The 22,816-nt window shown below is 58.4% G+C and overlaps 9 protein-coding genes across 9 annotated transcripts; 3 read left to right on the top strand and 6 right to left on the bottom strand.

The window, feature by feature from the left end:
• Window positions 1-16: 16 nt before the first annotated feature.
• On the bottom strand, window positions 17-1,645 carry WHR41_04946 (uncharacterized protein; the record flags this gene model as incomplete). The annotated part of the gene is made up of 1 exon (XM_069373552.1): window positions 17-1,645. The coding sequence occupies one exon, from the start codon at window positions 1,643-1,645 to the stop codon at window positions 17-19; it is 1,629 nt and encodes a 542-aa protein (XP_069228872.1).
• Window positions 1,646-2,471: 826 nt separating this feature from the next.
• On the bottom strand, window positions 2,472-3,777 carry WHR41_04945 (uncharacterized protein). The gene is made up of 2 exons (XM_069373551.1): window positions 2,850-3,777; window positions 2,472-2,785 (listed from the first exon to the last, which is right to left on the bottom strand). The coding sequence occupies exons 1-2, from the start codon at window positions 3,773-3,775 to the stop codon at window positions 2,590-2,592; spliced, it is 1,122 nt and encodes a 373-aa protein (XP_069228873.1). The 5' UTR covers window positions 3,776-3,777; the 3' UTR covers window positions 2,472-2,589.
• Window positions 3,778-4,088: 311 nt separating this feature from the next.
• Window positions 4,089-6,191, top strand: WHR41_04944 (uncharacterized protein; the record flags this gene model as incomplete). The annotated part of the gene is made up of 1 exon (XM_069373550.1): window positions 4,089-6,191. One exon carries the CDS (start codon window positions 4,089-4,091, stop codon window positions 6,189-6,191), a length of 2,103 nt encoding a protein of 700 aa, XP_069228874.1.
• Window positions 6,192-6,874: 683 nt separating this feature from the next.
• WHR41_04943 (uncharacterized protein) lies at window positions 6,875-8,956 on the top strand (the record flags this gene model as incomplete). Its single annotated transcript, XM_069373549.1, has 1 exon — window positions 6,875-8,956. One exon carries the CDS (start codon window positions 6,875-6,877, stop codon window positions 8,954-8,956), a length of 2,082 nt encoding a protein of 693 aa, XP_069228875.1.
• A 983-nt stretch (window positions 8,957-9,939) lies between these two features.
• Window positions 9,940-12,321, bottom strand: WHR41_04942 (uncharacterized protein). Its single transcript, XM_069373548.1, has 5 exons — window positions 12,127-12,321; window positions 11,958-12,014; window positions 11,339-11,632; window positions 10,809-11,275; window positions 9,940-10,753 (listed from the first exon to the last, which is right to left on the bottom strand). Exons 2-5 carry the CDS (start codon window positions 11,959-11,961, stop codon window positions 10,112-10,114), a joined length of 1,407 nt encoding a protein of 468 aa, XP_069228876.1. The 5' UTR covers window positions 11,962-12,014; window positions 12,127-12,321; the 3' UTR covers window positions 9,940-10,111.
• A 1,051-nt stretch (window positions 12,322-13,372) lies between these two features.
• Window positions 13,373-15,187, bottom strand: WHR41_04941 (uncharacterized protein). The gene is made up of 4 exons (XM_069373547.1): window positions 14,920-15,187; window positions 14,631-14,811; window positions 13,716-14,576; window positions 13,373-13,657 (listed from the first exon to the last, which is right to left on the bottom strand). The coding sequence occupies exons 1-4, from the start codon at window positions 15,141-15,143 to the stop codon at window positions 13,511-13,513; spliced, it is 1,413 nt and encodes a 470-aa protein (XP_069228877.1). The 5' UTR covers window positions 15,144-15,187; the 3' UTR covers window positions 13,373-13,510.
• Window positions 15,188-16,405: 1,218 nt separating this feature from the next.
• On the top strand, window positions 16,406-19,512 carry WHR41_04940 (uncharacterized protein). Its single transcript, XM_069373546.1, has 3 exons — window positions 16,406-17,224; window positions 17,307-18,504; window positions 18,566-19,512. The coding sequence occupies exons 1-3, from the start codon at window positions 16,593-16,595 to the stop codon at window positions 19,388-19,390; spliced, it is 2,655 nt and encodes an 884-aa protein (XP_069228878.1). The 5' UTR covers window positions 16,406-16,592; the 3' UTR covers window positions 19,391-19,512.
• Window positions 19,513-19,608: 96 nt separating this feature from the next.
• WHR41_04939 (uncharacterized protein) lies at window positions 19,609-20,832 on the bottom strand (the record flags this gene model as incomplete). The annotated part of the gene is made up of 1 exon (XM_069373545.1): window positions 19,609-20,832. One exon carries the CDS (start codon window positions 20,830-20,832, stop codon window positions 19,609-19,611), a length of 1,224 nt encoding a protein of 407 aa, XP_069229005.1.
• A 451-nt stretch (window positions 20,833-21,283) lies between these two features.
• WHR41_04938 (uncharacterized protein) lies at window positions 21,284-22,168 on the bottom strand (the record flags this gene model as incomplete). Its single annotated transcript, XM_069373544.1, has 1 exon — window positions 21,284-22,168. One exon carries the CDS (start codon window positions 22,166-22,168, stop codon window positions 21,284-21,286), a length of 885 nt encoding a protein of 294 aa, XP_069229004.1.
• Between the last annotated feature and the right edge of the window lie 648 nt (window positions 22,169-22,816).

Here is a 22,816-nt window from a genome sequence, read left to right as displayed (position 1 = left end):
TATAAAGAAGAAGATTCTAATCCTCATCCATGCTCTCCCAGTCTCCCGCGCCAGCACCAGATTGCGCCGCCTCAGCAGCCTCCTGCTCCTCTTCCTCCTCTTCATTGTCAAGCTCGAGACCCACGAGCCTCTCCTTGACATCAGCGTCCGCAGCAGGCAGCCTCGCGCGAGTGGCGAAGTTCTCCCTGACGGCTCTGTTGGTGCTCGTGTCCCAAACCTGGACCGCGCCTTTGCTGCCGGCGACCGCGAGACGGAACGCAACCTCCTTGTCCGGCGCGAAATTGGCGGAGAAGACCTTACCAACGCCCAGGTCGCGCGAGGCGACCAGGCTGGGGCCGGCGTCGTCGGTGATGCTCCAGAGCTTGACGGTGCGGTCGGTGCTGCCGGTAGCGATCATGCCGGGGACGACGGGGTTGACGGAGAAGGAGCTCAAGCTCTTCTCGTGCGCTTGCAGGCGCCAGGTCGGCTTGGAGTCTTCGGGCGTCGCGGGCAGCTGCCTCGTGTCGTAGCAGTGCAGGATGCCGTTCTCCGTGCTCACGTAGAAGATGTGCTCGTTCGTCGGGTCCCACTTCACTTGCTCGACGTCGCTTTCGACGCCCCAGCGGGGGACTTTGGCTTCGGGTGCGCGCATGTCGGCTGCGACGACGGTGCGGTCGTAGGAGCCGGAGAGCAGGACGGAGGCTTGTGTTGGGTGCCATGACAGAGCGCAGACCTTGTCGGTGTGGTGGGAGTATGATTGGGCTGCGGTGCAGGTGTTGAGATCCCAGAGCTTGACGGTCTTGTCGGCGGAAGCACTGGCGAGCAAGTTGGAATGTTGCCTGTTGGCGGCGAGCGAGAGGATGGCATCCACGTGGTATGCGTCGTTGGCCTTCGTGCTTTTGCTCTTCTTTTTCTTCTTCTCGGGCATGGGCAGCGTGGGTTGCGAGCTCTGGCCGAGGACAGTGGTAGGGTACATGCTGTCGACGACATCAAGGTCCCACAGCTCGATATCCGGGTCCATCGTTCCAACAGCCGCAAAGTTGCCTCTTCCGCCAGTCTCGTTGGGGCGCGCGCTCAGCCATTCGACGCAGAGAGGAATCGCCGGCAGCATGGCATCGTGGTGAACGTAGAGGTTGTCGTGGTTGTCCTCGTAAATGTAAACCTCCAAATGCGCCACTTCGTCCTCCACTCTTGCGGCAAGCACCATGTTGTCTGTAGGCATGATTTGCAGCTCTTCTCTCTCCTCGTCGTCGGATGCCTCGTTTTCTTGGAGTGTGATGTAAGGGTCGTCCTTGTTGTCGGCGTGGTAGGCCAGGGACTTGATGTTTCCAAAAAGACCACCATCCTCGCCGTCCTGGCTTCCGGCTTCTTCTTCCTCGTCGTCGTCATAGTGTTCCATGTCGTATTCCTTCAGATCGTCGTCCTCGTCAAGCTGGTCATCCTCGTCCTTCTCTTCCTTCTTAGCTTTTGTCGCAGAGGCTTTGCCATCGCCAGGCTGCTCCAGCGCCGCCCTAGCTTCCTCCAAATCCTCTTGCGCATCCTCGAGCTCCATTTTGGCGAGCTTCGAGATGCGCGCATATTCCTCCTCGTCGAACTCATATTTTGTCGGGTATGCAGCGGCGTGGCCACGCGGCACCCAGGCCGTGGCTGTGATCATAGAAGCCATTGCTGGGGATTTTTCTCGAGGGTTTCAAACCCAAGCGTGTGGTGTAGGAGGGTCCGTCTCGTAGCAGTTGCACCGGCCAAATTTCTGAACTTTTTGGCCCTGCGTCAGATTTAGGGTTCGCGCAACCGAGGCGCGCGCCACTCGGCTTGATCGCCACGGGAGCTCCCGTCGCTTCTTTCGCGCTCACTCGATCCATATACATACTCCAACAAGTCACTGCTCTGTCGGTATCACTTGGAACGACCTCAAACCGACATGGCGAGAGGCCCTGAAATAGCGCTCTGGAAGCGCCATGTCGTTATCTTCAATGTTGTCCATGTTGGAATGAAACAAAGCGAAGTGGCCAAGCAGCTGAATATCAGTCCGAAAGCTGTCGAATGGCTCGTCAAGAGGTCTAAAGCGCGGTGTCCTGAGAACGCGGACCTCGATGCTTTGATGAAGGCTGTTGTTGTCCAGCCGAGAGCTGGTCGACCAAAGCGAGTACGCCCCGAATCTACCTCTTCAGGGACCTCCAAAGCTGGTGCACGAGGGAAAGGCAAACGGGGCAAACAACAGACGTCGACGTCGTTATCAGCGACCCAAGATGTAGCTCCTACGAATGGTTCCGGTATCAACGAAACTTCAAATTCAGGATACGGGGTCTACGCTCCTCATGCAAATTACTCAGAAAGCCATCCGACAGGAGTCCAAGCACGACACGACCCGTACATTACAGGCACCCGACCAGCTCCATTGGACGGCGGCCCCATGCAAGAGATGCGAGACAGATTTTGAAGGGTTTGAGGCCTGGCATCAACAGTGAGCAATTCGTTTAGCGTTCAGCGAAGTTCATTCAACAAAATCAACTTTGCAGTTGGGTATCATAGGTATGCTAACGCTCAGGTTGAGAGCTCTTCTGTATTTGCTGTCCTTCAAGCCGCACTCGAAGTGGGAAAAGAATGGGCCTACTTTGCCTTTGCTTTGACGCCGGTTTCCTCTTCATCCACCTTGCGCTTTTTGGCATCAGGCTGGCCGGCTTCCGCAGGCTCCTGTGTCGGCACATCAGGGAGATCAGGCGTCTCTTCGCTGTCTTTCGTCATTAATTCATCGCCAGCCTCATCTCCGGCACCTGGATCCTCGGATGCTGGAGGGAAGAATTGTCTGCGATCCAGTCAGCTTCAGTCGCCAGTCGCCCTCTGTCCTACACGAACAGGCTTCAACTCACGGGATAAACTCCTCATAAGCCCTCTCGTCCTTCTCCAAAAAGCTACAAAACACAATCCTCTCGATCTTCGCACTCCTCTCCCCGTCAGCATCCAACCACCCCTTCACAGCCCCAATCGCCGCCTCCGCCGCCTCCACACTCGGATACCCATAGACGCCCGTACTCAGCGCGCTGAACGCCACGCTCCTGCAACCGTGCTCGACCGCAAGGTCCAGACTCCGCGTGTAGCAGCTCTGCAGCAGCCGCGTGTGCGCGCCCGCGCGCTTCGCGCGAGCGTACACGGGCCCCACGGCATGGATGACTTTGTCGCACGGCAGGTCGTACGCGGCGGTGATTTTGGCGTCGCCTGTCGCGCAGCCGTTGAGCGTTTCACATTCCTCGAGGAGTGAGGGTCCGGCGGCACGGTGGATTGCGCCGTCGACGCCGCCGCCGCCGAGGAGCGATTCGTTGGCCGCGTTGACGATGGCGGCGGTTTGGAGTTTGGTGATGTCTGTGCGGATGAGGGAGATTTTGTCGTTGTATGTGCTGGTTGCATTTGATTGGTTGGTGTCTGATGGGGCGAGGCGGTTGGTGGTGTATAGGAGGGTTAGGGTGGGGATCTCGGAGAGGGAGATGGTGGGAGGCATCTTGGGGTGGTTGGTGAGGGGTCTGTTAGAGCGGGGAAGTCGCGACAGTGATTGTGCGGAATGCTTGGGGTACGGTCGGCGTGAGCGGTTGCAATCCAAAGTCGGCTGTGGTTGTCTAGCAAGGCTCGGTAGCTGTTGACGGGATTCGTTTTGTTTGCTGGCTTTGATATGATGCTTCTTTCTCCGCTGAATGTTACCGGCAACCAAGGTTGATGGTTTTAATGAGCTGTGAAGAGAAAGCCGCTGCCAGTTACAAGAATCTCTCACCAGCTGGTTACTAGCATGTGAAAGTCGTCGCATGTGGATTCTTATCAACCTTGAAGAGTGACGTTCGTGGAGGGGTCGAGTCGCGTGTGGCAGGGCAAATGGCGGGGTTTCACAGCAGAAAGCACCGCCACAGGGAAATCCGCTGGTGGGCGTTTCTTATCCGCTTCTTTATTGACTCAGTGACGATCGCTTCCGATAAGACCCTTCCATCCTCTTTGAATACAAACACAACCATTGTGTCCTGACATTCAACTGAGAAATTTCGTAGGTCTTCCTATATTTCTTCTCCAATTCCTCTCCCAACACCTCACTGACTACCTCCTCCCAGCCCACCAGCACAATCGCCATGGCGGACCCCAAACCACAGGACCCAGCGCCCGACGCCCCCGCCGGCGAGCCCAAGATGTCCAAACGCGCGCTCGAGAAAGAAGCCAAAAAAGCCGCCGCCCGAGCCAAGAAAGAAGCCTCCAAAGGTCAGGAGCAGCCCTCGAAGTCCGCGGCGCCCAAGGAGCCCGCGGACCCGTTCAAGCAGGGCTGGCTCAAGGGCGTGTACAACGAGAAGCCGGTCAAAGACGTGCACACGCGCTTTCCGCCCGAGCCCAACGGATACCTGCACATCGGGCATGCCAAAGCGATCACGGTCAACTTTGGCTTTGCGAAGAGTTATGGTGGTGTGTGTAATCTGCGCTTCGACGACACGAACCCTGCGAAGGAGGAGGAGCGGTATTTCGAGAGCATCAAGGAGATGGTCTCGTGGTTGGGTTTCACGCCGCATAAGATCACGCACAGCAGTGACGAGTTCGACCAGCTGTATGAACTCGCGGAGGAGTTGATTAACAGGGGAAAGGCCTATGTGTGTCACTGTTCAGGAGAGGAGATCAACCAGGGCAGAGGCGGTAAAGAGCATGGCCCCAGGGGTGTCTGCAAGGATTGGAGCAGGAGTGCTGAGGACAACTTGGAGGATTTCAGAGCTATGAGGGACGGAAAGTACAAGGCGGGCCAAGCGCTGCTGCGGATGAAGCAGTTCCTTGCTGTCAAGCCGGAGGAGTACGAGGTCAAGGAGGGCGACTCAGCTGAAGAGAAGAAAGAGAAGGCGAAGCTTAAGAGTCGAGCGGAGAACCCTGCCCTGTGGGATGCGGCGGCATACCGCGTGAAGGACAACAACTACCACCACAAGACCGGCCTGAAGTGGAGGATCTACCCGACCTACGAGTTCACGCACTGCTTGTGCGATAGCTTTGAGGACATCACCCACTCGCTGTGCACCACAGAATTCGAGACGCTGAGGCCCGCCTATAACTGGCTACTGGAAGCACTGGATCACAAGGTGCCGGAGTCCGAGGAGAAGGGACCCATGCAGCGTGAGTATGGTCGTCTGAACGTCGAGGGAACCATCCTGTCGAAGCGGAGAATTGCCATGCTTGTGGAAGGCACAACGATCGGCGGTGCGCCGTCAGCCAGCGACCTCGCCGACGATGTGGATGCGATTAAGCTGGAGGAAGAGGGGGATGCTGAGCCTGGTGTACCATCCACAGCAGTGCCCAGTGGCAGCGGCCGCAAGATCCCGGCCGTCGTCCGTGATTGGGACGACCCTCGTCTCTTCACGCTCGTGGCTTTGAGAAGGCGAGGTATCCCGCCCGGCGCGCTCAAGAAGTTCGTGCTCGACTTGGGCGTTACCAAGGCAGGCGCCAACACCATGACACACACTCTCGACTCGGTTGTGCGCACCTACCTAGAGCGAACCGTACCCCGTTTGATGCTTGTCCTGGACCCCATCAAGGTCACTTTCCAGAACCTGCCTGACGATTTCCTCGAGGAGCGCGATGTGCCCTTCGACCCCAAGGACCCTGCCAAGGGCACCCACAAGGTCCCTTTCACAAAGACCATCTACATTGACAGGGACGATTTCCGCGAAGCAGACGATGCCGACTTCTTCCGTCTCACGCCTGGCCAGAGTGTCGGCCTGCTCAACGCCCAGTACCCGATCCGCGCCGTCAGCTTCTCCAAGGACCCGGCCACAGGCAAGGTGTCTGAAATCCAGGCTGAGTACGGCGAGCACGTGCCCGCAGGAAAGGCACGCATCCACTGGGTCGGCGAGAGCGCGGCACACAAGAGCCCTGTCAAGGCCGAAGCCCGCATCTTCAACTCGCTGTTCAAGACCACGAAGCCCAACGAGCTCGACTGGAAGAACGGTGGATACTACGACAACGTCAACCCGGAGAGCGAAGTCGTCTACCACAACGCAATGGTCGAGTGCGGCTTCCACCACGTCCAGCAGGGCGCTCCTTGGCCGAAAGAGGAAGGCGAGGCTCACGGCACTGTCGACAAGAGCAGCGTGCGTTTCCAAGGCCTGAGGACTGCTTTCTTTGCGGAAGACAAGGAAAGCACGCCGGAGAAGGTCATCCTGAACCGGATTGTGAGCTTGAGAGAAGATGCGGGCAAGAAGTGAGGATTGAGTTTTTTGAGTGTTTGATGATTAGATGGACGGACGAACGGATTCCTTGACATCAGTGGGTTGATAGCGTGGAGTTGGTTCGGGATGCTTGAGAGGTAAGCATACCTAAGATGGGAGTGAGTATAAGTTTGGTATTCCATCACCCCACAGGCGAGAGCGCCCGTGAACTACAGCTTTCTTCTGAACCCCATCATTCGCAAACCAAACATCGCGCTATCAGGTGATCTGTCGTTGTGTCCAGATTTACATAGCGATGATTAGAGTTAAGCGCACGTCTTGCTCGTTGACCTCAGCCGACAACCTCGTCATGGCAAAAGCGGGGAAACGAAAGACAAGGCCGCGCAAACAGAGTAGGTCTGGACGGTGCATGTCCTGCCCGCGCTGCCCAGTTCCTCCTCCTCGGTCGTTATATCCTTATCCACAGAAACAGCAGATCCACAAGATCTTATTCCCACGACACGCCCCTGATTATTCCCTTTGACGGGCGTGCCCTGCCCGTCCCACTCTCGGCAAAGCTCTCAAGCCCATCATCCCCCGGGACCCGACCCGGCAGTTTCGCGTGCACGCCCGCAGCATCGCGTGCGGCTTTAAGCTGGACACAACCACATCGCCTCTCACTGTTCCCGGCCGTCGTACCCACCCCCGACTGGCCCACCGCACGTGGTGTGTGAGCGGCCATGCAGGCCGGTCGCGATCCTGCCGCCGTCTTCAGCCCTGCCGCCGCGATTCATGGCCACCTCCCGGGTGCCCTGCCTGCCATCGCGCCGGCCGCGGTTGGCATGGAAGACTCGGCCTCGGCGGGGGCGTATCGACGTATCAACTCTGTCTCGGGCGGCGTGGGCGTGAGTTCTCATGAGGCGAAGCAAGCACGCTCTAACTCGTCGAGCCACGCGGACGTCAATGGCGCCGGCGGCGAGCAGGTGAAAGTCAAGCAGAAGCGCAACAAGCCCACGCTGTCCTGCCTTGAGTGCGTGGAGCGGAAGACGAAGTGCGATCGCGCGCGGCCGTGTCTCGCCTGTGTGAAGCGGCAGAGCAGTTGCGAGTACACGGCGGTGGCCAACCTGATCGCCAGCGCCAGCGCCACCAAGGGCAGCAACGGGCCTGGCAAAGCACGGCATGTCACCAAGCCGCCTGCGAAGGCGAGGAAGATCAGTAACGCGTCGGTGCTGACTTCGCCTACGACGACCGACAATGGCTGGACGTCGATCGACAATCGGGCGCACATGACGCCTCGCGGGTCGACGGCGACGTCGCCTTTTCTCCTTTCCAATGTGCCATATTCGAGTGCTACGCCTAGCAATGTGTTCGGAATGGGGACCCAGCATCCTTTCCTGAACTATTGGACGATGCAGGGTGGTTTGCCAGAAGTGATCAGTGTGATACCATCGAAGGAGCAGGCAGACATCTTGATTGCAAAGTACTTCGAGGCCGTCGATCCCGTCTATCCATTTATCCATCGACGCAGCTTCTATGCCGACTATGAGCGATTCTGGGCCTTGCCAACGGAAGAGAAGCACAAGACAGACGCGGCGATGATGGCCTTGCACTACGCTATGTTCGCCCTCGGAACTCAATTCCTACAGTATCCCGGCTACGAAGAACGATCCCAAACCGCAGAGTTCTACTGCTCGGCTGCAAACCAGGCCCTCCGAATCTACTCCTACCTCAACCGAACGTCCATGCGCGCGATCCAAGCAATGCTCCTGATGGCCTACTTCCTCATGAACGACAACCACGCCTCGGACGCCTACGCCTGGGCCGGCATCCACCTGCGGCAATCCTACGCGATGCGGCTGCACCGCGACCCGGAAATCGTCGTCCCGGACGCCTCCGTCATCGAAAAGCAGCAGCGCCGCAAACTCTGGCAGGCCGTCTTCTTCCACGACACCTTCCTCACCGTCCTGCTCAAACTCCCCCCGACCGCAACCCACTCCGACGTCCCCGTCGAGTCCCTCACGGACGAAAACGAGCTCTCCAACGACGGCATCGACTTCGACTCCGGCGCGCACTCGCGCGTCGAAAACCTCATGTCCATCTCCGTCATCGCCCCTCAGGACTCCTTCCCGGCCCCTCCCCCTCTCTCCCACCACATGGTCGACCCGGCCATCGCGAAGTCCGACGTCGCCTACATCCGCAGCATGTGGCACCTAGGCAACCTGGTCCAGGAGACCCTCTCCTCCCCCTGTTCCCTCTCCTTGCCCCTCGCCAACTCCCCCCGCCACAAAGACTCCCTCGTCGCGGCCTTCAAGCGCCTCTACAAATCCTTCCCGCCCCACCTCACCACCCTCGACTACCTCACCCTCCACGACCAAGTGCCGCACACCCCGCGCGCAGTCCGCCAGAACCTCTTCCTAACCAGCAACTACCACCACTGCCTAATGCTCCTGCACGCGTCCGAAAACGCCGCCGGCGGCGTGTCGCGCAACGTGCGCTGCGCGCTCGAGGCCGCGCACGAAGCCATCTGGACCTTCTTCAAGCTGTGGGCGTTCTTCGAGACCGAGGCGGCCGTCTGGTGGGTCTTCCAGCACCGCGCCTTCGAGGAGAGCCTGCTGATCGCGCACCTGCTGAGCGGGCTGCCGGGGGAGACGATGATGTTGGGTGGCGAGGAGGAGAGGGAGGGCCTGGCGCCGCTGGTCGCGAAGGCCAAGGAGGACGTGCAGCGCATGCTGGATATGATGGAGCGGTATGGGGGTGGGCTGGAGATGCATCGGACGCGCAAGGTGGCGTTGCGGGAGGCGTTTGGGCGCATTGCGGTGTGAGTGTGGGTTTGATGAGTGAGGGGTGAAGATGTTTGGTGGTTTTGGGATTTTGTGTTGCTCGGGTTTCAGGCAAGGTGTTCACGGTGGAAAAACGGGGCCTGGTACATCATAATTTATCAGCGAGTGATGGCGTTCGAACAGGAAAACAACAACGGGCCAGGACGGGAATTCGACGGAAGTGCAACATAGCTTGATGAGAGGGGATGGACAGCTGAAACAGCAACACAGAAATGTACATACACAGACGGATATTTATCGTGTCGGTCTCCCATAATGAAAAGAAAGGGCAATCTGAACATGACGAACGCATCCGTTGATCAAGGTTCGCCTTCCGAATTGACATCCTGTCCCGCGAAATGTCACTCCCACTCGGCGTCAGGAGTGCAAGCTTGCACGCTCGCTCATGCTCGTTCGAGCTTGGAGACGAAGGATGGAAGAGGCGACGCTATCGGCTCGCCTGGCACGCACAGCACACCTCAGTCACATCCTCAGAGTTCAGTTATACCACCTCATCACCTCATCCGAAGGAAACCAAAGGGAAAAGCGGAGTGAGCGGTTATTAAATCACAAAAAATGTAGCATTCTAGACATCTCAAACCCGTCAAAAAAAGAAGAGAACAGAACCAGAAGTCAAAAAAGAGAAAAGAAAAGAGATTAATGACATTATGGGGTTTGTTCTCCTCTGCGTCTGCATCTGCTCTCCACCCATCCATCCATCCTCGCCTCCTCTCCACTCCACCAAGCCCAGAAAGATCATAAGATGAGACTCCCCCCCGTCCTCCCAAAATTCGCTCGCTCGCATCGCTCGCTTTCGGCACCCCGAAGGATGAAGAGGTGATTTGCCCAGCTAGACAAAGGAAACAAATGTGGCCCCGTTTCCCCTTTCCGTTTCCCAAGCTCGAAGCGGAAAGGGGGAGGAAAGGGGCGCACAAAGGTAATCGGTTAACGGTACAGTCGCAGAAGAGTCAAAAGTGTTCCGAATGGGTGGTATATGTTGGTGTGTGGGCTTTCAATCAAAAAAAAAAAGTTTGGTGTCGGAGAAGCGGTGGCAGGCGTCCAGTCGCAGTCGCATACGCTGTGTCCGACGGCGCCCGGGCGCCTGCAAACGCTTCCCTTCTCTCGCTCCTGGGTGTGGTCGTCTCTGCTTTTGGTGCTCTAGCCTCGGAGGGAGAAGCCGCCCTTCTTCTTGGCGGGCGGGTCGACAGGCCTGCCGCTCTCGATACGGGCCTTCTTCTCCTCGAGCTCCTGGCGCTGGCGGTCGAGCTGCTCCTTCATCTCGCGGTGGCGGGCGTAGAGCTCCTCCTCGCTCTGCTTCAGCTTGCTCTCCTTCTCCGTCACCTTCTGCTGGAAGACCATCTTCATCTCGAGCTCCATCTTGGCCAGCTTCTGCTCGTGCAGCGAGCGCTCCTCCTCCTGCTTGACGGCCGGGTTGACCTCCTTGAAGACGCTGGGGTCCTGCGCGACGCCCATGGAGGTGAGCTTGTCGGAGCGGTAGTTCTCGTACAGGAAGTTGTTGGTGTGCTCCTTGAGCTCCTCCATGTGCGTGCGGATGAGCATCTGGCGCAGCTTGACGAAGTCGCAGTGCTCCTCGTTGTCGACTTCGATGACGCCCCAGGGGTAGCGGCGGCCGCGGACCTTGCGACCTTCGGGAGTGGTGACCTCGGTGTTGGCGCCGACGATAGCGAAGGGAACCTTGGACATGATCTCGGTGTTCTCGGCAATGGTCTCCTCGTCGTCGAGCTCGTAGCGGGGGCCCTCGAAGATCTGGATGTTGTGGTGCTGAATGTCGCTGAGGATCTGTTGTGCGGTTAGAAACGTTTGTCTTCTCAATCACAGATTGAAAGATACTCACGCGCTGCTTGAAGGCGGCAATCTCGTCATCGGTGAGAGTGTCGGACTTGGCAATGACCGGGATCAGGTTGACCTTGGTGTGCAGGCGGCGCATGACCTCGACATCGAGAGGCTTGAGGGAGTGACCAGTGGGCTGAATGAAGTAGACGCACGCGTGGACGCGGTTGTCGACGATGTTCATGCGGTTGACCTTGTTCTCGGCATCGAGGTAGGCGTCGAAACGCTGCTCGATGTTCTCGGTAATGGGACGCCAGGAGTCATCGTTGTTCACGAAATCGCCGAAACCAGGTGTGTCGACGACGGTCAGACGCAGGCGCACGCCGTTCTCCTCAATGTCCGCGCTGATGGCCTGGATGCTAACCGTCTTCGGGGCGAAGTCGAGGGAGGGCTGCTTGCGCTCCTTGGGCGGGTAAAGAGAGGTGTTGAAGAGGGTGTTGACCAGAGTAGACTTTCCGAGACCAGACTCACCTGAGTGAAGTGTGTCAGTGTACGATCCAAACCACAAAGTATCCGAATCTTGATGTCACTCACCAACGACCATAACGTTGAAGTTGAAGCCCTTGCGCACACTCTTGCGATGCCATTGGTTGGGCAGGTTGGCGAAACCGACGTAGCCAGTGAGCTTCCTACGCACAATGTTCCTCATGTCGCTGGCGGCCTGGGCGGCGGCCTTGGGGTCCTTGGAGGAGACGGTCTGGGGCGCGGTGGCGCTGCCGTTGAGCATGGAGTTGCTGTGCTCGATGTTGATGGGAGATGTGGGCTTGCCGTTGGGCAGGGCTTCAAGGGGAGGAGGCGAGGCGGCCTGCGAAGGCGGAGTGGGAGAGGCTGCGTGGTTGTCCGTGTTAGCGATCGAAGCTCGGCGGCTGTGTGTCTTGCTGGGAGCGTCCAAGCTGTCGCGCGGCGTGTGCTTCCCGGAAGAAACAGTACTGCCGCTGGCCGGGTCGCTGGACGGCGGGGAGTTGTGCGGGTGATTTGAGACGGCCATGGCGGCGATGCAGTGGAGTGATTGCCAGAGTGACAGGCTTTTTGGAGTATATGGTGTCTTGCAGGCTCGAGAAGAGCTCGCTGTCGCGGTGCAGGCGAGGCGGAGGGACAGCGAAGTAAGGAGGAGGAGGAGGGAGGTGGAGGGTTCGGCGGGAGGCGAGCTTACCCATTGCGAAGGTGGTGGAAGTGTGGGCTGGCAGAGAGGATGGGTCTCAGGAAGGAGCTGCGCGGGTGTCAGTGTCAGGGCAAGGCAGGATATGCTGGGCGGACGGCGGCGCAGGCGCAACACACGACAGTCGCGATGGAGGCCGTCGGGGATTTTGGGGGCGGCCTACCAGGACGGGCGATTCGCGTCGGGCAGGCGCGAAACAACAACAGCAGCAGCGGCAGCAGGTCTTGCTGGTGCTCGTGGGCAATCAATGGGCCGACGTGGGGCTGGGTCGGCGGTAATGAGCGGCGAGAAGTCGTAAAAGCAGGTCGTGGGCGGGCGATGTGGTGATGGGAGGGTGTACTGGCGAGCCTGGCTAGGGGAGCTGGCCGGGCGTGCTGTGTCTGGCGCGCTGGCAACCCTGAGGCCGCGCTGGCTTCTGGCGCTCCCGGCTCGCTCAAGAAAGGGGACTGCCACCTGCAACGGACAGGGGTGCGCCCACTCCGCACCGCTCCAAACCTTGTTGCGACACCACCTGCGGTTATTGCGCCCTGCTGCGACCGCCCATTGGCTGTGGCGCCGTCTTCACACAAGACTACTGATCGAACTGTCTGCTATACATCCAACCCTGCGATCCCGGAATGTAGTCGGAAACAAGTCTTGCGCAAAGGCCCTCACACAGCATCCGCACTCCCTTCAACAACAGCAGTTCGCCGCACGCCCGCTCCGCCTCATGCCATCAACCGTCTTCCATGCATGGCGCTGTACCCGTTCCGGCTCCGCTTCCTGCGCCGCTCTACTTCTGTGAAGACTAGGCGGCCAGGCCGAGTGCCGGAGAGCTAGGTACAGTATTGTACATGCATTCGTATAGCTACAGCTCCTACCCCGGTCCATGTTGCGCGTCGATGAGGGGAAAGCCTACTAGACACACTGCATCTCAGCAACGTAGCCGCATCATCCACGTCTCTCGGAGAAATTCCACGCCTCCTGCAAGCCATGGATCTCCAACCCGGCAAGAGCCTCTCTTGTGCGAATTACTGGTTCCTCGCCGACGGTCCATCGCATACATACTTCCTGCTCCTCTGAGGTCTCACGTGCCCCTAACATAACTTATCAGCCTTACCAAACCTGGGTCGACTGCATCTATCGCACCGTGTTCCGCGGAGCCGTGGATCCTCCATACGATCATCGCCCGCGGCTCACGCCTGCACCATGCATGCACACCACAAGGTACGCTGCATGCAGGGCGTTCACGTGCGCCTGGGCCTCGCCTGGCCCGCCACACATCTCACTTCTCGCTCGCGCAAGACTGCAGCATTCTCCCAAACAACCCGGGTCACGTGTAATCCACCTTCATTCGCGATACGGTCTTCCTGTCTGCGATGCGAAGACACGATCACCGCAAACGTTTGGACTTTCGAACCGGGTGAGCATTTTCTTCAATGTGGAAGCACAGAGTAGGCAATACGTGAACTCAACCCATATGTTCAGACAAAGCGCTCTTTGCGCACTAAATACAATGAAATAATCCTTTTGCCACCAAGTCAAACCTCGCTCAACAATCAGCCTCTTCACATCTGCTCGTTGACAAACAGACCCGCCATGCCCATGCCCGTGCCAATGCACATGGTCGTCAGCAGGATCTTGGCCTTGCGGCGCCTGCACTCGCTGAGGCCCGTGACGATCTGGCGCGCGCCGGTGCAGCCAAGGGGGTGACCCTGTCCAAAAAGATTAGTATTTGCTGTCGTTGATGAAGAGGACCTCGACAAAACTCACCAAAGCAATAGCGCCGCCGCGCACGTTCATCTTCGAGTGGTCGATCTTCAGCACGTCCTTGCAGTAGACCGCCATGGACGCAAACGCCTCGTTCAGCTCAATGAGGTCGATGTCCTTGATGTCAAGCCCGTACTTGCTCAGCAGCTTCGGCACCGCGACCGAAGGCCCGATGCCCATGATGCGCGGCGCCAGGCCCGCGACCGTCGCGCCGACGTACTTGGCCAGGATCGGCTGGCCCAGCTCGAGCGCCTTGCTGCGCTTCATCAGCAGCACCGCGGCCGCGCCGTCCGTCACCTGGCTGCTGTTGCCGCCCGTCGAGCGGTCGCCGAAGTCCGGGAAGGCCGGGCGGATCTTGTTCAGGCCCTCGAAGGTCGTGCCCCAGCGGGGGCCCTCGTCCTTCGTGAGCGTCACGTCCTTCTCCTCGCCCGTCTTGGGGTCCTTGACCCTGACCGTGATGGGCGTGATCTCGTCCTCGAACCAGCCGGCCTTCTGCGCCGCCTCCGCGCGGCGGTAGGACTCGGCGGCGTAGCGGTCCTGCTGCTCGCGCGTGATGTTGAAGTCCTTGCCGACGTTCTCCGACGTCTGGCCCATGGGCTGCAGGCAGTCGGCCGCGTGCTGGTTGGCGTTGACGATCTCGTCGACGAAGGGGCGCGTGAGCCGGTCGCCGCCGGTGGACATGTGCTCGGCGCCGACGGCGAGGCCGACTTCGATCGCACCCGTCTGGATCTGCGCGGCGATGTCCTGCACGGCCTTGAGGCCGGACGAGCAGAAGCGGTTCACGCTGCTGGCGGCGGTCGTCGTGGGGAAGCCGGCGGCGAGGCAGGCGGCGCGGATGTAGTAGGCGGCTTTGGAGTCGGAGACCTGGGTCGCGGTCAGTATGGTGTCCTATAGATGCCGGGCCGGAACCGATCTTACATTGCCTAGGCAGATGTCCTCAACCAGCTGCGGGTCGAGGTTGCTCTTGCGGACGACCTGCTCGAGGATTTTGAACACCATGCCGTCGAGCGGCGTGTCCTTGAGGCCGCCCTTGGTGGCCTTGCATAGCGGCGTCCTGGTGGCGAGGGTGATCACGACATCGTCGGGGTTCTGGGAGGTGCTGTCGAGAGCTCGCGGTCAGCCTCCTCCTTCGTCTGATATTCATGTGAAGTCCAAACGGTCTGGGTCTGGGGAAAGATGCGGGGCGCTCGCCCGTGGACACACGTACATCTGGTCGAGCGGGCTCTTGCCCGGGGTGATGTGGGAGAGGACGTTGGAGAGACGCTGGGTGGCCATTGTGGGAAGAGTACTGTGTGAAGAGTGCTGATGGGTCGAGGAGCGCAGAGAAGCGGCGAATCTCGTCTTCTGTATACGGTCCCCAAGCCCTTTCGGCAATCCACAAGCCTCGCTGCCTCGGCTCATGGCAGACTGGCGGCTGCGCGGCAGAAACATCGGCCGGACAAGCGAGACCCTGACATGCCGGTGCTTGCCACCTCGCTCTCCGCACTCGTTCACGCGACGTCGGCTAGGGACCGTGTGAGCGTTAACCTCTTACTGCGTCGCCAGAAATGTAGCTGATCAGTAATAGTGGCGCTTCATTGCTTGCTAATAACATGTACATCTCACATTGTAAGATCAAAACCAGCGCCTACGCGGCTAAGCTTTCCCCCGGACATCACCAAATCTAGCCCTCTCCCACCACCATGAGCTCCAACGACACCCAAACCCCCGGCATCCTCCTCCCTTACAGCTGCCGCATAACCCACGGCCCCTGGCGCAACCATCAGACACCCCTTCCGCCACCTCCCTCCCCTCCCCAAACTGCACCGCGGAGCCGCCGTGCCCTCCAGCGGCCAACTTGGCTTCACGATGGAGGTGCTTATTGCCTGCCAGTAGGTGAAGGCAAACTGGCTTCGAAGTGTTTTATGGTACGATATTGATGTTGGTCTAATCTGGCGGACATGGTTCCTAGAATCACATGTCTGAAGGGTTGCAGCATTCTTGGGCCCTTTGCAGGGCTAGAACGGCAGGAAGAACCACTCAGAGACTTGATCAACGCTCTTTTGAGTTCCTAATTCTTGGGAAGTTAAGATCATAACGCGTACTTCTGTTGACCCCAAGAGCTAGGATCTCCGCGAAAGAACCACGTTCCTCAAGGCCGTGATCCAGCCTCGGTAAATGACCTTGGTGCTGATGAACTAACAAGACCTGGAGGCTGAAGAGTGTTTAGAGTTTGTGGTATAGGCGACTGGACGCCTGATCTAGTTCGGCCTCGTAGAAGCAACGAAATGAAATTCATCCCATTCTCTCTGCCAAACAAGCTTGGGGCGTTCTTCGGATGCTGTCGCCCGCTGCAACTGATCCAATACCTGATGTAGAGTTCTTAGGTTTAATGCCTTGAATGTTCATGGCTCGCGAGGGGATCGGAGGAATAAAACCACCCGTATACCGCTCACATTGTTTTTCGGTCGATTCGAGCCAATTGTTTGGCTCTTCAACGGTGCATGGGATGACCTGTCAGGTACCTTGCTTGCCAAGTGATGACAGGGCTGAGCGCAACCAATGAAAGACGGATGGATGACGTTGATGACCAACTCTATCGTCGGCCCGCACCCTCCACAAAGCCGCTAGAGGGCTAATGTTAGGCCTCGGAGGGTCGCTGGCACGAGGCGCGGGCACGCGGCCGGTCTGGGTCGCTGAGTGATTTTTCGCCTAAACACTCACATTTGCAGCCTGGTCGCAGGGTAATCCGAAGGTCTTGTTTACGCGACAGTCTCACGGAGTCATGGTTTGTCTTGGTTTCTAGCATCACGAGCGCCGGAATTTTTGCATTGGAGTAGCACACAAGAAAGAGTACACGACATTGGCGGTGAAGAGTCGGGAACATATCGCAAGGCGAACATGGCGAACAACAACCCTTCTCGAGCGGGCGAGACCGTGAGGTCGCGCGCTGGTTCTTCATCCTCCCACTTCCAGACCAACCAGCACCGTCCTACGAATCCATCCGGTCTGAGGCAGGCGCATATGCCTCCGGAGTCTCCAGAGGATCGCAGAAACCCTAGCATGCTTGAGCGCATGCGCGAGAACAACGCAGCGAATTTGACCGCCGGAAGCGCTGCGCAAATCCTTGAAGGCGCGCCTCTTCAATCAGAGCCCTCGAGCATGAATGTTGAGGGTGCAATAGAGGAGCCAGAACCCAGCGCCCGCACAAGGCTGCTGGGTGAGGCAAACAAATACAGCATACCCGCGCATGCAAACTGCGATGAGGAGAACTGCAACCACGGAAACATCAGTCCACGGCCCCGGCATCACAGAGGTTACGGTAGCTTTGCTCCCAGCGTCACTTCCGCGGATGGTCACGCAGGCAGCTACACAGAGGGATCCTATGGGCCGGGGGTTGGAGGCAGCGGTGACAGCATGCATGGGATCTTTGGAGATGCTTTGGCAGATTCGCTCATGCCAAGAGACAGCACGCAGATGAGCACGACACAGTATCTCGCAAAACGGCACGATATCAAGCACTCAAAGATGATGTACGTGAACTCGGTTGGAAGTCCCTGTTTCTCCTCAACTCCTCCAACACGTCTGTCAAATTCAATACTGATTCTGAGGCAGGTACTTGCTGTACTATCTTCCTTCTACGAATTGGATCCGTCAGTATCGATGGTCGTTTGTGCAGGGTGATCTGATCGCAGCCCTCACCATGGCCAGCTTTTACATTCCGATGTCACTATCTTACGCCTCTAATCTTGCACATATACCACCCATTAACGGCCTCTACTCCTTCGTATTCAATCCTCTGATCTACGCGCTTCTCGGAACCTGCCCGCAGATGGTGGTCGGACCGGAAGCGGCTGGCTCATTGCTGACAGGCCAAGTCGTCCGCGAAGCCATCAATGCGGGCCACCATCGGGACAAGGCAGGCCACAGGAACGCACAAGTGGCAGGCATGGTAACTGGTCTTGCAGGAGCTTTTATTCTTGTCGCCGGACTCTGCAGACTTGGCTTTCTCGACTCTGTCCTCAGTCGCCCATTTTTGCGCGGCTTTATTAGCGCTATCGGCGTTGTGATCTTCGTCGATCAGCTCATCCCCGAGATGGGCCTTGACACTGCAGCCGCACACTCCACTTCCGCAGCACATGGAAGTAGCTTGGACAAGATCATGTTTCTGTTCCGGCATTCCTCTGAAGCGAGCAAGATTACTTGCGCGGTCGCTTTCGGCGCGTTCGCCATTGTGATGGTCCTCCGCGAGATCAAGAAACGGCTGCAACCTAGAGCACCATGGGTCGCTTACATTCCAGATCGATTTCTGGTCGTCGTATTATCTGCAGTCCTCACGTGGAGATGTGGTTGGGACAAGCAGGGTCTTGACATTCTTGGAAACATCAAAGCAAAAGGTGCACCTTTCCAGGCGCATTTTCCTTTCGACTCCGACAACTTCAAGCACGTGAACGACGCCTTCTCGACATCTTTCCTGATTGCCTTGCTCGGCTTCTTCGAGTCAAGCGTCGCAGCCAAATCGCTTCCCACCGGTACTGTTAAGACCAAGAAGGTTGTGAAGGCAGACGGCACAGAAGTTGAAGAGCCAGAAGGCATCACGAACGTCACCGTGTCCGCAAATCGAGAGCTCGTCGCTCTGGGCGTGGCTAATATTGTCGGTGGACTCTTCATGTCGATTCCTGCATTTGGAGGCTACGGGCGCAGCAAGGTCAACGCAAGCACCGGTGGTAAGACGCCGATGAGCTCGGTCTTCCTGAGTCTTATTACCGTCTTCTGTGTTATGTTTCTGCTGCCTTACTTTTACTACATTCCGGTAAGTCGCGATAAGGCTCCCCGAAAGACAACATGGCTGCTGACACAGCCTTCTCACACAGAAAGCCGTCCTTTCTGCCATGATTTCTGTGGTAGCATACTCCCTCATAGAAGAAGCACCCCACGACATTCACTTCTTCTGGCGCATCTCCGGCTATTCGGAGCTCTTCCTCATGACCCTCATCTTCCTCACAACCTTCTTCTGGAATCTCCGCATCGGCATCGCAGTCGGCATCGGCCTCTCGCTCCTGCGCCTGCTCCGCCACTCCACACGTCCACGCATCCAAATCTTGGGCCGCGTGCCAGGCACACAGGAGTTCGAGAACGCCGAGACCGACCCAGACGCTCTGGAGTACGCGCCGCATTGTCTGATCGTCAAGATCCCGGAGCCGCTGACCTTCGCCAACACCGGCAGCCTGAAGGACCGGCTGCGCCGGCTCGAGGACCACGGTACCAACGCGGCACACCCTGCGTTGCCCAAGGTGCGCCGACCCGAACACAACCGCCACATCATCTTCGACATCCACGGCGTCACCGCCCTCGACCCCGCCGCTTGCCAGGTTCTGCTCGAGATCGTATCGTCGTACATCGAGCGCGGCACTCGCGTATACTTTTCCCGCATTCCCAGCAAGCGCTCGGAGGTCTGGCGGCTGATGGACGTGAGTGGGATTGTGGAGGTGTGTGGTGGAGAAAGGTACTTCTTGCGCAGTGTCGGCGAAGCGCTGAAGATGAGTGAAAGGGAGGAAACGTTGAGTCTGTGGACGGAGAGCGCGAGGGCGAGTCCTGCGGGCAGTATCACTGGTATTAGCAGCCCGACGAAGAGGCCTGTCACCCAGCCGGAGCAGGACTCTTTTGGCGGGGACGCTGGGGCTGTCGAGCCACGGTGAAGATATAAAAGGTGGCTGAGATTAAAGCATTGTAGCATTTGGCATATATGATACACCACCATAGCGTTTGCATTGCTTGTTCTCTCCTCAAGACAGCTCAGGGGTATCTACACGCTTTCTTGATTGTCTTTCGTCTACCGCGTAGCAATAACATTCCTGCCTTTGTGCGGCGAATACATTCTCGCTCAAAATGCACTTGTCTCTTCCACTCTCTATCCTCATCGCCCGCCCGCCTTCTCCGCCTCAATCTGATCCCGCAAATCTTGCAGCACCTCCTCTCTCTTCCTCAAATGCGACTGCAGCCCATCAACCTGCTCCTTGACCATCGCAATCTCATCCGCCATACCTTTCAGCCCCTGCCCTGTCTTCGCCTTCCCCTCCCCAGCTTCCAACTCCCTCAGCTCCCGCCTCTTGTAATCCAACAACTGCTCCAGCTCGCGCTTCACCAGCGCAGGCCTCGAGTCCTCGCGCCGCCCGCCCCTGTCCCGCCGCCTCTTCGCCGCCTCCTCCACCTTACCCATCTTCTCCTCGATCTCCCGTAGCTGCTTCTTCAACCGCACCTCCTCCCACTCCGCGTCCCGCGGCGTGCTCGAGAAATCCGTCCCCTTCGGCTTGCGCTCGCCCACGCCCAGCCGCGACAAGTACGAGTCGCCGAACTTGGCCTTGCGCCCCGAAAGCGTGCTATCATCCCTCTTCGCGTCCCACCGGTCCGCCGCCGTTCGCTGCGCATCAAGATTGTAATCGATCTGCCCTTGCTCGAACGTCGCGCGCAGGCTCGGCGGCACGCTGCGCGGGATGCGGTAGCCCTCGTGCCGGTTGTTCAGCATGTGCAGGAAGGCCAGGCAGGCGTCCTTGTTGACGCCGGGGGCGCTCTTGGGGTTCACGAGGTTCCACGCGCTGTGCACGTCCGTGTCCGGCACGTCGAGGCTGTCGTACAGGTCCTGCAGGGCCTCGAAGGCCACGCGGCCGTCGCGCCCCGTCCGCGCCTCGGAGTAGATCGCCTCGTACTTGGCCTTGTCCGCCGGCGACATGTACCAGTCGAAGCCGTCCTTGAGCGCCAGCCCGTCGTCGTCGTAGTCCTCCTCGGGCCGCTCGAAGTGCTCGCCGCCGCCGGTGACGGCGCGGGAGGCCTGGACGAGGTGGGCTTTGGACTCCGGAACGAGCCAGTCGGGGAGGGAGGCGGGGACGTCGAGCGACTCGCCGTTCATGAGGTCGTAGATCAGGCGCATGGCGACGCAGAACTCCTCGAAGTCCAGGTTGCCGTCGTTGTCGACGTCCGCCAGGTCCCAGATCTTCTCGAGCTGGTCGTCGCGGAGCTGCGAGTTCTTGAGCACACTGGCCGCTTGCGCGCCGTTCAGGTGCTGCCCGCCGCCGGACAGCGAGGAGAAGATCTCCCAGTATCGCTCGACTTCCCACTGTTCTATGCGTTTTGCCGGTGCCATGGTGGATGTGAGTGAGGGGGTTTGTGTGGTAGGAGGGAGTGCGTTCGCAATGGCTGTGCAGGTGCGTTTACGGAGGTGAGCTGGGCTCTAGAACCGGTGACGTGGGCCCGCCTGGGGCTGGAGACGGGGGGAGTGGCTTGCTGTGCCGATTTCACCGTTGACTTCTTCACGACTATGATCGACTGTGCACGTGTTTCAGGATGTCATTGACTGGAACCACTATGAACTTGCTATGCATCGATTTCTGAGTGACGTGTCCAGTTTGCGAGCAAAATAAAGCCAAAATGAGTGTCAAACGAGCCGCTCGTTCAACCAATCAATTACCATCGCACCAGGGTATCATGTAGTTCACTCAATACGCCCTCTCCGTTAACGCCAAAGCAATGCATCGTTCCAAATGACCGCATACGCCGTAGATCCCATTTGTCCAAGTGAATGCAAAATGGAGGCTTCACAGCGGCATGTCCGCGAACGGAGTGAAAGTCCTGCCGCCGAACCTCTCCATATCGTCAACCTGCATGCCCTCCATGTCTTCGTCTTCGTCTCTCTCAAGGCCTCTTTTGCTCTTCACTGAGCTGAGCGGCTGGAAGCCCTGGCCACTCGCGCGAGCGTTCTCAGCCACCGATTTCCTGGCGCAGAGAATGTCCCAGTACCCTTGCAGGACGCGCTTCATGGCATCATCGAAGTTGACGCAGAATCGCTGCGCCTGACACAGCTGCATGGCTTTGATATAATCCACGTCCTCGTGCGTTTCCATGAGATAGGCCGCGATCACGCCGGCGCTGCGCTCATTGCCGGACTCGCAGAAGACGAGCACTTTACCCAGCTTTCCCTGGGCGTCGTGAATGCGCCTCAAGTGGGAATTGATCATCGTCGTAGTCTCGGGGAACGAGTGGATGAGGTCCTGGTTGTTGGCGAGGTCCACGGTATTCGCTTCAAGTCCCGCCGCTCTTGTGCGCCTCAGCGCGCCGTCCATGAGCTTGGACGTGAATTCGTGCTTTTGCCTGACTCCCAGCACCATTGTGATTCCCTCTTTGCTCAAGAATGCTTCGTCTTTCGCGGCGTTCATGGGTCCGAGGTAGAGGTAGGGCAGGACCATTTGTGCCTCGCGCCGACGCTCGTAGGTCCATTCGAAGACTGCGTTGGTGGTTATGAGGTTCGTGTAGGCATCGCCAGGCGTGGGAAGGACTGAGGAGGCGCCTAGGTGAATGTCGGGCAAGGCGTCCTCATTGAGGGCGGGCGGAGGGACTACGATGCGAGGAGGCGTGGGTACACGGTAGGCATAGTCGTCGTTTCTGTGAGGGTAGGAGAGCGGGGTATCCGTATCTGCCGGCATGGCTGCGTGTGAGTGGAGCGTGTGTAGAGGTGTTGTCGGAAGGGAGGTTGCGGTTCGATGTAGGTGGATGACGGATGCGCTTTATGGCTAGCGGGGGAATGACATGGCACATGAAGGGATAGCAGCCTTCACTTCTGCGATCACGAGTTCCAGCCTCAGGTGGAAGTGGTGTAGCTGAAGTGAAAAGAGGCTGCCACCGCGCGCGCGGTGTCGCAGGCGGTAGTGAGGCTCTGGGATGGCAGGACCGAGACTCGAGACTCGCCGCCCCCACATCAGCCAGGCACATGGCAGGCAGCATGTGCTGAAGGAAGCGCGCCGACGTCAACCTTGTCTGGCCGAGCTTCGTGCAACACGTGACGTTGTCTTTTCCACGATCATATCTGTCCACACAGTGCGGATGCTCTCAAGCGTAACGTCTTCGTTCACATGCCTCGACAACAGCCAGCCGTAACATATGACATGCCGTCTGACGCATGTGAAGCGCCTCCAAGCCTCACAAATGGGAGATGCATGCACATCGGCGGGGAACTTTATGCAGGCCCCGCTAGCCGCTTGGCGTTAGCGAACCTTCTCGATTGGGCAGTAAGTGAAGACGAAAAATAGTCGTCAATGAGTGGTGTTGGCTGAAGCAACTCACGTGCGATTTAT

This window comes from Cladosporium halotolerans, assembly GCF_011745625.1.
Source record: "Cladosporium halotolerans strain TM138-S3 chromosome Unknown Sca17, whole genome shotgun sequence".
NCBI classification, from domain to species: Eukaryota; Fungi; Ascomycota; class Dothideomycetes; order Cladosporiales; family Cladosporiaceae; genus Cladosporium; species Cladosporium halotolerans.
This window is presented reverse-complemented; position numbering and strand designations above follow the sequence as displayed.

Excerpts from the sequence above, each read along its gene's own strand:
- WHR41_04945 (XM_069373551.1), bottom strand. The coding sequence starts at position 3,775 with ATGCGACGACTTTCACATGCTAGTAACCAGCTGGTGAGAGATTCTTGT. Across the intron at positions 2,786-2,849 it reads GCTTATGAGGAGTTTATCCC|ACAATTCTTCCCTCCAGCAT; the intron begins GTGAGTTGAAGC and ends ACTGGATCGCAG.
- WHR41_04942 (XM_069373548.1), bottom strand. Across the intron at positions 11,276-11,338 it reads CTTCAACGTTATGGTCGTTG|GTGAGTCTGGTCTCGGAAAG; the intron begins GTGAGTGACATC and ends CACTTCACTCAG. Across the intron at positions 10,754-10,808 it reads TTGCCGCCTTCAAGCAGCGC|ATCCTCAGCGACATTCAGCA; the intron begins GTGAGTATCTTT and ends ACCGCACAACAG.
- WHR41_04941 (XM_069373547.1), bottom strand. The coding sequence starts at position 15,143 with ATGTTTCTGCCGCGCAGCCGCCAGTCTGCCATGAGCCGAGGCAGCGAG. Across the intron at positions 14,812-14,919 it reads AAGAGCCCGCTCGACCAGAT|CACCTCCCAGAACCCCGACG; the intron begins GTACGTGTGTCC and ends AGCTCTCGACAG. Across the intron at positions 13,658-13,715 it reads GCGGCGGCGCTATTGCTTTG|GGTCACCCCCTTGGCTGCAC; the intron begins GTGAGTTTTGTC and ends CTTTTTGGACAG.
- WHR41_04940 (XM_069373546.1), top strand. The coding sequence starts at position 16,593 with ATGGCGAACAACAACCCTTCTCGAGCGGGCGAGACCGTGAGGTCGCGC. Across the intron at positions 17,225-17,306 it reads ATCAAGCACTCAAAGATGAT|GTACTTGCTGTACTATCTTC; the intron begins GTACGTGAACTC and ends ATTCTGAGGCAG. Across the intron at positions 18,505-18,565 it reads CTTACTTTTACTACATTCCG|AAAGCCGTCCTTTCTGCCAT; the intron begins GTAAGTCGCGAT and ends CTTCTCACACAG.